The sequence below is a fragment of the Aquarana catesbeiana genome, linkage group LG05 (assembly GCF_042186555.1).
Source record: "Aquarana catesbeiana isolate 2022-GZ linkage group LG05, ASM4218655v1, whole genome shotgun sequence".
Classification (NCBI taxonomy): Eukaryota; Metazoa; Chordata; class Amphibia; order Anura; family Ranidae; genus Aquarana; species Aquarana catesbeiana.
In genome coordinates this window covers 593,975,867-593,989,526 of record NC_133328.1, presented here as the reverse complement: position 1 = coordinate 593,989,526, position 13,660 = coordinate 593,975,867, and the positions used below count along the sequence as shown (strand labels likewise).

General features: G+C 39.9%; 1 protein-coding gene across 1 annotated transcript in view; it reads left to right on the top strand.

The window, feature by feature from the left end:
* CSMD3 (CUB and Sushi multiple domains 3) overlaps nt 1-13,660 on the top strand; it is a 1,635,173-nt gene that overhangs the window by 1,529,025 nt on the left and 92,488 nt on the right. Inside the window, exons 59-60 of the mRNA XM_073632169.1 lie at nt 5,472-5,648; nt 7,065-7,244. Coding sequence (XP_073488270.1) covers nt 5,472-5,648; nt 7,065-7,244 — 357 coding nt within the window. The remainder of the gene's footprint in view (nt 1-5,471; nt 5,649-7,064; nt 7,245-13,660) is intronic.

Genomic DNA, 13,660 nt, shown 5'->3' with positions numbered 1-13,660 from the left:
GGAGCCGGTTCACACACCTCCAGGGCGCCTGCGGTCCGCATTTGGCTCTGAATCAAGTGAGAAATTCAGGCAGGAGTTCAGACCTGAATCAGTGAACAGGGACACACCATACCCCCTGTTGTGAGCCACGGCTGCAACATGTGTGAACCCGGCCTTACTTTAAGCTGCCATTAGTGCCTTGCTCCAATGCCAAGAGCTAGCTGCAAAATGTGTTTTCCTGTCATTTGTGGCTATTGGCTCTGGGGATCTTTCCTAAACTTTTATGCCTGGCTTATAACCTTGTGCATTCAATGAATATGCCAGTTCAGACTGACCCCCAGAATCTTCAAATTCTGGCAAATGATTGTGCTTTTAAGCAGCTAAATGCTAAAAGCTCCATGTACGTTATATTCTTCTGTCATTTGTAGAAAATGGAAGTGACAAACTGGGCATGACACATTTTGCTGTGCATTAGAAAAAAAGGTTTTGTTCCCACTGCCTGTGGTCTTGTTGGTCAAATAATGCTAGCTCATACTTGAAGAATGTCCTCATTCGCAAAATGTCTCTATTTATTTTTCATATACTGCTGTACTGGGAAAGCTATCATATAGTAAATCCACACAGTGTGCATTAAAGTGTATGTAAACCTAAGAAAAAAAAATGTATATATAGATATAGATATATCTATATCTATATATATATATATATATATATATATATATATATATATATATATATATATATATATATATATATATAGTGAAGTTTGGGGTTGTATAGCTCAAGTGTAGCGCCCATTGTCACCAAACACCATCAACACCAAATAATGGTAGATTCAGCCTCCTAGCTTACACATGCAGCATTACCGCTGTGGCCTTTTGCTTTAGGCCCTTTTCTCCCACAGACCATTTTCTCGCCAACACTCTTGGAATAGCTAGCAGCCCCTTGCTGCTCTGACCCTCAGGGTATGTCTCTGGCTTTCTCAGTGCAAACATGCACACTCTGGTTTCTCCCTTGCACTCCTGGACTCCTCAGGAGGGTGGAGCCCAGAGCCATGGTCAGGTCACTACTAAGAGACCAGCACACACCTGGCCAATCAATCTGCTGGTGGTTCACAAAATCAGGAGCCAGGACTGGAGATTTCATCCCAGCCAGATCACTAAGGAATCTCCAGGCTCCAGGTCTCAAAACTGATTTCTCTAAGCCATGAGGAAACTGAAAAGCCAGTTTCCTCCTAATTAAGCAAACTCCCTGGAGCCCCTCAACCTGCCTGGTTGAAAATATTGGGCTAACATCACCTCAGTGGGGCATTGCTCTGCCACTATATATATATATATATATATATATATATATATATATAATCCTTATAAATAAGTGACATGAGGTGACATGAGATGAGTATCCCTCGAAAATTCTATTATTTCCTCCCTTTTAGTCAGTTGATCCTGCCAGCATATGGCCTTGCTTTGCTTCCTGTCCCAGGGTGACAACACTCCTTCTGCTGCTCCCTAAGAAGGAGTAGCAGTGTCACTCCAGGGTGTGGTGAACTACAAGCATGCGTGCCAACACACAGCATACACAGAATCTGAGTAGCCATCGCTCCCATGTATCAAGGCCCAGATTTATGCCCGCACTGTTTCAAGGAAGCTCTAGACATTATGAGATGTGTAGTCAACAAATACCTGGCGCGTCACAGGTATAATGCATGAACCTGAATTTATAGCATAGGTGCTCAAAACAGGAAAGGGTCCTCAGGGCGCACTCAGTGAACTCATTTGAAACAATTAAAAAGTGGATTTTGAGAAAAAATAAATGATTAATACAACTACTGTATAAGGTTCATGAAGTACAAAATAATGTTTATTTATGTAAGGATTTAGTACTACAATACTTAAATGATATTTAAGCCCAAGAACAAAAAAGGTAATGACACTATCCTGATGTTCTCTGCGAGAACCTAGGATATGGTACCTTTAGGCAACGAGAGAGACAGGGGTATTCTATATACTGTATGCAAACTCAGAATGTTGTGTTACATTCAACTGTTTATTTGCAATATATCCAAATGTAAGTTACAATTTTGTATTTCTATTTTTTTTTTTACACAACCTATCAGCACTGTTGAATTACTGCACCATAAGGGCTCTCTGGTCTCTTCTCTTATTTCTTTTTCTCTGGACGACACCACAGAGCTTTTGTCTTTTTATTACACTATTAAGTACTAAGTACTAGGTACCATCAATCCACAGGTACTCCTCTGACACAGGAGATTTAACCCTTCATTTTCCCTTTCTTCTTACTCTGCCCAAATCTAAACAGTTTTGGTTGTACATAAGCATTGTTGAAAACTTTCCTTTGTTTTATTTGAAAAAGAACATATGATCAGGAGATCCTTGAGCAGTTGCAAAAATCCATCATCTGAAGTTCCATGTAAATCTTGCATTTTATAACAAAAATTGGTTTGGCTCAACTTATCAAGATGCCTTACATTGGCTCTTCTTATGTAAATGGTGGCCTCACTGACCAATAGAAAGCTACAGAAACAGATAGGTCACAGTCATTTTTCAAATGAGAAGTAGAACTTTGCACAAATCTTCAGTTTCCTGTATGTCTGGATCAGCTGACTCTTTTGAAATACTCATACATTTTTCATTATCTTATCAATTTGAATTGTGAGAGGTTTAGGATGGGTTCACACTTATGAGAATTGGATTCAGTTTTCCCCGCATCCAACTCGCATGACAGGAAAGTGTGACTGATTCTCAATGGAGCCGGTTCACACACCTCCAGGGTGCATTTGGCTCTGAATAAGGTGAGAAATTCAGGCAGGAATTCAGACCTGAATCAGCGAACAGGGATGCACCGTACCCCCCTGCTGTGAGCCACGGCTGCAACATGTGTGAACCCGGCCTCCCTAAGAAGGAGTAGCAGTGTCACTCCAGGGTGTGGTTTATTACAAGCATGCGTGCCAACACACAGCATACACAGAATCTGAGTAGCCATCGCTCCCATGTGTCAAGGCCCAGATTTATGCCCGCACTGTTTCAAGGAAGCGTTAGACATTATGAGATGTGTAGTCAAAAAATGCCTGGCGCGTCACAGGTATAATGCATGAACCTGAATTTATAGCATAGGTGCTCAAAACAGAAAAGGGTGCTCAGGGCGCACTCAGTGAACTCATTTGAAACAATTAAAAAGTGGATTTTTGAGAAAAAATAAATAATTAATACAACTACTATATAAGGTTCATGGAGTACAAAATAATGTTTATTTATGTAAGGATTTAGTACTACTTAAATGATATTTAAGCCCAAGAACAAAAAAATATAATATATTGCAGCTCTTCAGAAGTGATGGCTGCATTATTTTTCTTTCTTAGGCTAAGTACATTTTCTGCAAGTACGAAAAATGTTCTGTTGACACTGATAGATATTCAGTATCCTTGTAACTTCTTGTGCACTGAGCTGAGCTTAGTCAAAGGTATCAGTTTTCCTAACTATCTTCTGTGGATTAAAGTATGCACCCCCACCCCCATGCTATGGGAAGAGGATAAGGGGAGGTATTCTGTAGTACTGTCTTTGGGTGTCCACGCTGCTCTTCCATAGATATAGTACAGTGAGTGTTGTCACCCTATGCATGTTACTGAAAGGATCATCGGTTCAAAAAGGGATTAGTCCAATGGTATATTTGGATGGCAATTACAGAATGGAAGTACAGAGAAAATATACAAACATGCTAATAATGCCAAAGTAAAATCCAACATGGTATCATAGTGCTGCAAGGTTGGAGTGCTATCCACTTTGCCATCATGCTTCCCAAAATTTAGCCATAACAGCTACCTACAAATGTAATGACATAGGAACAATACAGTTGCCCAATGGCAATACATTACATAAATGAACAAAGATCAGACTCCGGTTTGACCTACCATTTTCCTGACATGAGCAAACACTTATTGGCATGTTGAAAAATCTCCTGGTGTTTTCCAATTGGACAGTATCTTGCCTTGCACAATTATATTGTAGATGAACAGAGACCTATATACCGTAAGCTCATTCTTGCTTTAAATATTTTTCCTGTTTTATAAGTCAACAAGACAGTTTTTTTTTTCTCGGTTAAGCTCCACATCTTTCAGTGAAACGGTTTAGACATAATGTTCTGAGGTGTCATTAAGGCATCTACCGTAATGTATTTCACATAATCAACAGCCTAATGCTTTTCCAGCTTTTCCCTGTGTAATTGAGCCAAGAAACAACAGTCCTGAAGGCAGTGAAATGTATTATGGATGCTTATTTACTTGCTGCAGGAATAAGTTGTCAATAACGTGAGCGGCAGTTAGATAATTCAATAATAATGGTGGTATACAATGAGTGACATGGCATCAATAATGGGGATTCAGGGCAACCTTGTCATAACAAACTCAATAATTAAGTACAGCTACAGACTGTAAACACACTACATGCAACTATTGTGACAAATGTGTCATTATACCAGCAATAAATAATGGAACTCCAAGTTGGTCAGCTTTGAAATTCAGATTCTCTGAAAACTATTTTTTTGGGGTAAAAATGTACCATTGTTGGAGAAAAGAAGCTCATAATATGATATTGTAAATTTGGCTACTATTAATAATTATTGGAATTAGAATAATTATTAGAAAACAAAATTAGATATTTGCTGGGGACACACTTCCATGAGAAGAAGACATCTAAAAATTGATCTTTTTCTATGCTTTCCTTGAAACTGTGTTTTGTATGTGTATGACTATAAAGCTATAAATAAAGAATAAAAAAAACAAAAACACATTTGATTTATTACAGTGTATGTCAAGGCAAAACTTTTTATACTGATATCCAGGGCTCCCTAGAAACATTTCTGACAACAGTTTTACCAGATAGGACATGAGGGATAATCTGCAAAAAGGGGACAGACAGAAATAGAAATCCGACTGGTGTTACAGTCTTCCCTTACTTTTCAATCTCTATTGGTGTTGGAGAGTTCCATTATCTGTTTTAAAGGACACTTTTCCCCTGACAGAGAATATACAATGTATACAACAAAAATAAATATATTACACATTTTCTAATTAAAAAATACAAAAATATTCAACTGCTTATTGTTTGGATAATGCAAATAACATACAAGTCCAGATTAAGATGGAAAATACCTATTTAAAAAAACAATGCATTAAAACAGTCATCATACTTTGAAGACAAGTAAAATTTGGTGTATGACTCCTTTACTGATATCAGCTGACCTTGACTATTGCAGAGCTTTAAAACTGTTTTTTTTTATAATTGATTCCTTCTTTGGATTTATAAGCATAGCAGATTTGTTCTCTTTTTATTTGGGTCATGCAGAACACCTGGCGTTAAGTCACCCAGTGGTTTCTTATATCTCCTAGGAAGTTCAAACATTTGGATAGATGGAGTAAGGATTAGAACCTTGTTGCTTGCCATATGGTCATGTCTTGTTTTTGTTTTTCTTCTTAGCTGTACAATGCGGGAATCCAGGAACAACAGCGAATGGAAGGGTGTTTCGAATTGATGGGACAACATTTTCTAGCTCAGTAATATATTCCTGCCTGGATGGCTACATTCTCTCTGGCATAAGCATCAGGCAATGTACAGCTAATAGCACGTGGTCAGGGAGCCTACCCAACTGCACAAGTAAGTTAATGAAAAAATTTCAGAACCCCTTATGCAGTGATTGTCTCCCTTAACCTCATTTTTCTAATTTTGCTAATAAATGAGATGATAAAAGAGCCCATCTATCTTACAAGAGGCCAAAAATGAAAAAAAAGGTTTCCTAACATTTAAATGTATTGGTGGCATGGTATTTAGTTGTTAGCATTGAGAATAGTATTGATACCCAATACCGATGTTGGGTTCACCTGCCAGTTGAAAGTGATCTACCAAGGTTGTCCTGTTCCTGTTAAAAGCTAAGTTAAACTCAAAAGTGAAGCTCTGATATGTTACAGGGAACACCTAGAAATGTTAATTGTGTATAAGCAGTACCCTGAATAAAAATAACTGTTGTTTGGGATTCATCCTGAAAAATAGCAGTTCACTTAGTGATTATGTGAGTATGTCTAGGCACTCCTTCGTCTCTAGCTTCATAGCTGTATGTCTACAGAGTGAGCTAATCTAAGGCACTGCTGTCTGTGTTTGCTTGTGGGTGGGGCCAATGAGTTGCTACTAAATAAAGAAGAATGGTACACAGAGACCCAAAGCAAGTGGCACAATTATTATTTGGTTACATTGTAGGCAGGCAAACAACAAATGGAGTACAGCACTAAAGTACTACAGTTGCAGGAGATCTTAGCAAGGTTGGCAGCACATTGGCTAGATTCCAGTAGTTAACAGACTGTCAATTTGGCAGGCTTACGTTATTGGAGCAGCATCCGAGTATAGGAATGGCTGTAGGCAAAGTGGTGGTGTATCAGCTAATAGAAGACTGATATGGGTTCTAAGTCACAGCACAGCAGTCCTAGGATTAACAGTGTGGGCAGCAGTATCCCTATTCTGTCCCTCCTCATAAGGAACCTCTCCTCAGGCTAAAGAAGCTGTCACTGTCCAGCGTGGATCCTGTCCCTACTCTATCCACTTCGCAACAGTGTGCCAACAGCGGCAAGACACTGCTATTTATTAGCATTGCCCCCACCCAAGATGGCCATTGAGGTCATCCAGTGTTGCAGACCACTGTTCACCTGGTGACACCTATGGAGGCTGCAGAGGAACAATATTTTTCTAACCCCCCATTCCCTCTACACAGTGGTCAGCACACAACACCACCTACAGAGAGCAGGATAAACTGCACCTGCCTACATGCTAGTCTTGTGAGATACGGAGAGAGGTTTGGTGATGTCACTACTGTGCTGCTCATTGCTCTTGCTGGAGGCTCTGACTTGATGCAGCAAAGCTCTGCTTCTACCCAAATGACCTCCTCTACACAGAGCTACAGTACAGAACAAGGCATGATAACTTAGCGAGCTGAAAAAGATCAAAAGCCAGGAGACCTTAGGCAGTACAGCCTTGTTTTTTGTCCAGCTCTTCTATCTTAATTTCATGTTTGTATGTTCACAGTTGTCAGCTGTGGAGATCCGGGTGTTCCAGCGAATGGTCTGCGATATGGAGAAGACTATATTGTTGGGCAAAATGTTACATACATTTGTCAGCCTGGATACACAATGGATCCCAAGAGCTCAATTACACGCACCTGTACAAGTAATGGAACTTGGAGTGGCATTATCCCAGTTTGTAAAGGTACAATTAATTATTTGCTTTTCCAAAATACTGTAAAGTGCAGCTATAAAGTACAGCTGCTTACCTTTGTTGTTAAAAATCAATAATCACTACTTTAAATTCAAACATCCTCTAAGCATGTCTGGAAGAAAATTGATTACATGCTGATATTTACCCTATTGCAATCTGTCTAACTATTACACCCATATGAGACTGGTGGACATCTTACTCCAAAACTATTGGAACTAATATAGAGTTGCCCTCACCTGCTCTTTGTGGCTATAACAACTTCCACTATTTAGGAAAGTATTTTTTACAGGGTTTTGTAGTATGTAGGTGTGGATTTTGTTTTTTGGTGCCCAGTAGGTTTGTGGGCTGTGCAAGACACTTAAGTTACTCTACACCAAAAAAGAAAAAGCAGAAAAGCGACCTTCCCTAAACTATCATTACCTGTATAAGGTTGGATGCAATTGTCTAAAATGTCTAGCATTAAAGTTGAAGAAAAGGTACGATTGTTAGCAGGGGATTGTCTGTTGACAGACTGTTGTCCTAAATTCCGTTAGTATGCTCCTTTTGACAATTGTTGTCCAACTTTCGACCAACAAATGTTGGATGGCAGGCTAGTAAATTTTCGGCGGACATCGGTTTGACGTCAGATTTTCGAATAGTCAGTACACAAATCCGTCACACAAAAGTCGAAAGTATAAACACGCATGCTCGGAATCAATGCTCACCAAACACGAAATTAGCAGAAGGGGCCCAAAGGGTGGCGCTCAAGAGCTGAAATTCCTCGTAGTACGTCACTACGTTCATGTTTGTTGCATGACAATTGTGTACTCTTATGCCCCGTACACACGGTTGGATTTTCCGACGGAAAATGTGTGATAGGACCTTGTTGTCGGAAATTCCGACCGTGTGTAGGCTCCATCACACATTTTCCATCGAATTTTCCGACACACAAAGTTTGAGAGCAGGATATAAAATTTTCCGACAACAAAATCCATTGTCGGAAATTACGATTGTGTGTACACAAATCCGACGCACAAAGTGCCACGCATGCTTAGAATAAATAAAGAAATTAAAGCTATTGGCCACTGCCCCGTTTATAGTCCCGACGTACGTGTTTTACGTCACCGCGTTTAGAACGATCAGATTTTCCGACAACTTTGTGTGACCGTGTGTATGCAAGACAAGTTTGAGCCAACATCCGTCGGAAAAAATCCTAGGATTTTGTTGTCGGAATGTCCGAACAAAGTCCGACCGTGTGTATGGGGCATTAGTATGCAAGACAAGATCCTGGCACACGCCCTTTTGACAAAAATCAGACGCTCGGTTGGCCAACAATCGTACCGTGTGTATGAGGCTTTAGTCTAACTATTTTTAAAACAGTTTCTCCCACCTCCTGCCTAACCTGTATGGAAAATAAGAACACAGATCTTTTTTATACAGGTTAGGCAGGAGGAGGCAACATTTGTATAAATAGATAGTGTTAGGCTTTTCAAATGCCGTGTACACACGCTCGGACATTCCGACAACAAAATCCTGGATTCTTTCCGACGGATGTTGGCTCAAACTTGTCTTGCTTACACATGGTCACACAAATGTTGTTGGAAATTCCGAACGTCAAGAATGCGGTTACGTACAACACGTACGATGAGCTGAGAAAAATTAAGTTCAATACCCAGAGGCTCTTCTGTTTGATTCCGAGCATGCGTGGAATTTTGTGCGTCGGAATTGTCTACAAACACTCTCAAATTTTTTTGGTTGGAAATTCCGACAACAGATGACCAATGGAGCCTACACACGGTCAGAATTTCCATCAACAAGCTCCCATCGAACATTTGTTGTCGCAAATTCTGAGCGTGTGTACGCGGCATTACACTTTAACTGTACCCTTTACTGCACATGTGTCAAACACAAGGCCCGCAGACTGAATCTGGCCCACCTGGTCAGCTAAACTAATCTAGAGAGGTGTCCACATACTTTTGGTTGCATAGTATTGACTCAATATTTGGAGGTGTGCATGAATCGAATGTGGGTATATGCTAGCTATATATATATATATATATATATATATATATATATATATATATATATATATACTGTATATATATATATATATATATATATATATATATACACACACAATTATTCCCTTTCTTGCATCTCTAGACCCTTACTGAATAAAATAATCCACTGGCTTTAACCTACTAGAATATTACATTTTCGATAGACTTTAAAACATTTGAGAACCAATGCAAAAGATTTATTCAGAATCTTTTTTTTTTTTTTTATAAAGCTTTGTCTGCTTCCAAAGATTAAGAAGAAGAAACATTAATATGTTAAGAGAGTATCAACCAAAAAGCATAGCAACTGAGGTTTACTTTCATAGTCCTTTCAAAAATAAAGGTTATGGAGACATAAGAGGGCATTCAAAGCATGTCAGAAGCTTGGGAATGTACCGTATTTATCGGCGTATAACACGCGCCGGCGTATAACACGCACCCCAAGTTTAGGAGAGAATTTTAAGGAAAAAACTTTTAGGAGCGAAGTTTAAGGAAAAGAAACTTACATTAAAATGCCCATCAATGCATACTCATCAGTGTTCATCTGCAGCCTTGTTAGTGTCATTGCAGCCTTTTCAGTGTCAGTGCAGCTTTGTCAGTGCAGCTTTGCCCCAGTGCAGTCTTGTCAGTGCAGCCTTGTCCCCAGTTCAGCCTTGTCCCCAGTGCAGCCTTGTCCCCAGTGCAGCCTTGTCCCCAGTGCAGTCTTGTCAGTGCAGCCTTGTCCCCAGTGCAGCCTTGTCCCCAGTGCAGCCTTGTCCCCAGTGCAGCCTTGTCCCCAGTGCAGCCTTGTCCCCAGTGCAGCCTTTTCCCCAGTGCAGCCTTGTCCCCAGTGTCCATGCCTGCCACCGCCGCCGCCGCTGACATACACATGCTAGTAGTTTTAATTATGGCGCCGCGGAGTTCGGAGGGACTCGGCGCCGGCGGAACTGAACGAACGCCGCCGAGATACACATAGTCGAGTGTATTCGGCTCTTTCTGGCGCCGCTCACAGTCCCGCCCAGTCCCGCCCTATGATGGACATTACACAGGTCCAATGGCGGGACATGAATGAATACTGGAAGTCAGAAAAGCTTTACCTCATGTACTAAGCTCTGCAGAAAATCCCCTTGCAAAGTGGAACTTCCCTTGCAAAGTGAAGAGTTAATTTGTCTTTATAAATCAACCCCAACAGGTCAAAGTAAAATTGCCACTCAGAACTAGATTAGGCAGAAAAAAAGTCCTATCTCTTGTCTAAAAGGAAATGACCTCTGTAGTGCTGTCTCTTTAGCTATCCCTCGGTGCTCTGGAACTCTTTATGATGTATTATTATTATTATTACTATTTTTTTTAAATTAAAAAAAAATAATACATATAGTAAAAACAGAACACACCCATTTAAAAATGTATAAGCTTAAATAAAGAGTTCAAATTAAACCAAAATTGTTACAAAATAATTATTTAATAATGCATATATCTTTGACCTATAGTAGAAAATAAAGAAAATGCCCTGTGTGCTTAGAAAACAAAATAGCTGTTGAACAACACATCAAGCAGCTCCTGTGTCCCGTTCACCTCACCACAAACTAACAACCAGAAACACCTTCGGGCACGGAAGGCTGACTTGACTGGAAATCTTCTTAAAAGTGAGCCCCATTATGCAGAATTAGGGATAAAATGCATTGTTGCATTTGTTGGAATTATAACAAAGATCTTTTATAAGAAGCAGCATGTAAAAAAATCTGTAATTCTGTCCCCGGGTATTCAAAAAGATGTTATGGAGTGTTAAAGCAGTTTCAACAGATTTCTAGTACTTTTCAACTGCTGCTAAGTAAGCACAAAAGTGAGTAGTCCCCGCTGCGTCAGCCGGCTACAACTGTCAAAGTGACAATCACTCACCAGCGGGCCTGGTTGCCAACAGTTTAGTGCTGTCAGGTAGCACTTAGTGATTTTTTTAAGTGCGTTTTCCGAGTTAAGTTGGTATTCTGGAAGGACTTTGCAAATCCATGCAGAATATGGCAATGTGCAAACCGGAGACTAATGCTTTGACGCGTGAAGATTTTCTTGAATACTTTTGCATGTATTTGAAATAAAGTTAACCCTTTGTGACCATTCAATACACAATTCAGAATCTGAACAGCGTAATTTGGAAATAACTTTTAGGTCCTAGTGAGGGTTCTTAAAAGCACAGTGGACATGATTTTTGCTAGACCTTACTAGTCTTTGCTGACTTCTTCAATTCCTTGAATAGTCCAATAAAGCGATCTTCCTGTCTTAAAGTGACGCTAAATGCTAGTTTTAAAAAAAATCTATTCAAGTATGTATACTTAATTTAAAAAAAAAAAACTCTCAGCCTTCTACAAATCTCCAGATTCTTTTTTTTTTTGGCTGCTGTGGTCCAGCTTCCCGTTAGAGGGTGACTACGTTGAAACCCTTGGTCCCATTGAATGTAGAATGTAGCAAAGCTTTTTTGCTCTTTCTTGAGATAGACTATGGACTATGGGATTTGCAGTGTGCATAGAGAAGTACACATGATTGCAACTGAGAGGGGAAAAGAAGAGGTTCTGGGGCTCATGGAGGACATTCCAAGGAACCAAACAAAACACAGTAAGAAGCAATATCATGAAACATAGTTTACAGGGCCATTGAGTAGTGATCTGTATGGATTATTTTTACAGAGTAAAGATACTGTTTAGTGCCACTTTAAATCCTACATGTGATCCTATCAGCCTAGAATTTTCTATTGTTTCCACCCACTTCTTCCAGCATCTTCTGTTACATTTTTGTTTTTTTTTAATAAATACAAAATCCAGCAGTGAAGGAGGGAACATATCCTAATTGTTAAAACAACTGTGCAGATCCTGGAGCTCAAATGTTAATATCTTATCAATACAGTCCCCAATCAATAGGGGGAACTTCAAAACTACTCAGGAGTAGAAAATGTTTGAATTAAGAAGGATAATTCTATTTGACACAAAAGAGAATTTACTTAAAGTTGACCTCAGTCTTCTAAATCATTATCCAACAATTTCCTAAATTTGGTTGTTAGTGCAAATAAAAAAATGTATCACAGACAGTATTCAATTGTTCTTTTCTCAGTAAAGTCCCCAAAAGTGTTTAGAAATTATCAGGTGATTTAGGATGTATGTGTAACCATTTTTATGGATAGAATGGGAGATGGTTCAAAATTCTGTTAGGTTTTTACTGCTATCCAGGGTTCCATTAAAAACAAATTCAATTTACTTCCTGTCATGCTGAAAACATTTTACCAAACAGAATGTGGGGAAACTCTCCTGCAGCAACACAAATAACAATTGTGACTTTAATGTCAGCAGTGAAGGAAGTGAGGGAAAATCTCTCTTATCGAGCCGTAGATTACAGTAAACATCTGACAAGGGTTCTAATTCTTCACGCTATCCAAAACTAGAAAAAAACATTGAAGTAGCAGTTTTTAGTGGACAGATCCTTTAACATACACTATATTACCAAAAGTATTGCGACACCTGCCTTCACACACACATGAACTTTAATGACATCCCAGTCTTGGTCCGTAGGGCTCCATATTGAGTTGGCCCACCCTTTACAGCTATAACAGCTTCAACTCTTCTGAGAAGGCTGTCCACAAGGTTTAGGAGGGTGTCTATGGGAATGACCATTCTTCTAAAAGTGCATTTGTGAGGTCAGGCACTGATGTGGATGAGAAGGCCTGGCTCACAGTCTTTGCTCTAATTCATCCCAAAGGTGATCTATCAGGTTGAGGTTAGGACTCTGTGCAGGCCAGTCAAGTTCCTCCACCCCAAACTTGCTCATCCTTGTCTTTATGGACCTTGCTTTGTGCACTGGTGGGCAGTAATTTTGGAACAGGAAGGGGCCATTCTCTTAAGAGTTCCCTTCACTGGAACTAAGGGGCCCAGCCCAACCCCTGAAAAAAAACCCACATCATAATCCCCCCTCCACCAAATGATTTGGACCAGTACACAAAGAAAGGTCTATAAAGACATGAATGAGTGAGTTTGGGCTGGACGAACTTGACTGGGCTGCATAATCCAGACCTCAACCCAATAGAACACCTTTGTGCTGAATTACAGTGGAGACCGCAAGCCAGGCCTTCCCATCCAACAACAGTACCTGACCTCACAAATGCGCTTCTGGAAGAATGGTCAAACATTCCCATAGACACACTCCTAAACCTTGTGGACAGCCTTCCCAGAAGAAAGAGTTAGAGCTGTTATAGCTGCAAAGGGTGGGCCAACTCAATATTGAACCCTATGGACTAAGACTGGGATGCCATTAAAGTTACAAAAGGATGACATCCCAATACTTTTGGTAATATAGTGTATCTGTCTAGATAAGGACATCTTCATGCCTACATGCATAAAGGTGGACACAGCAGGA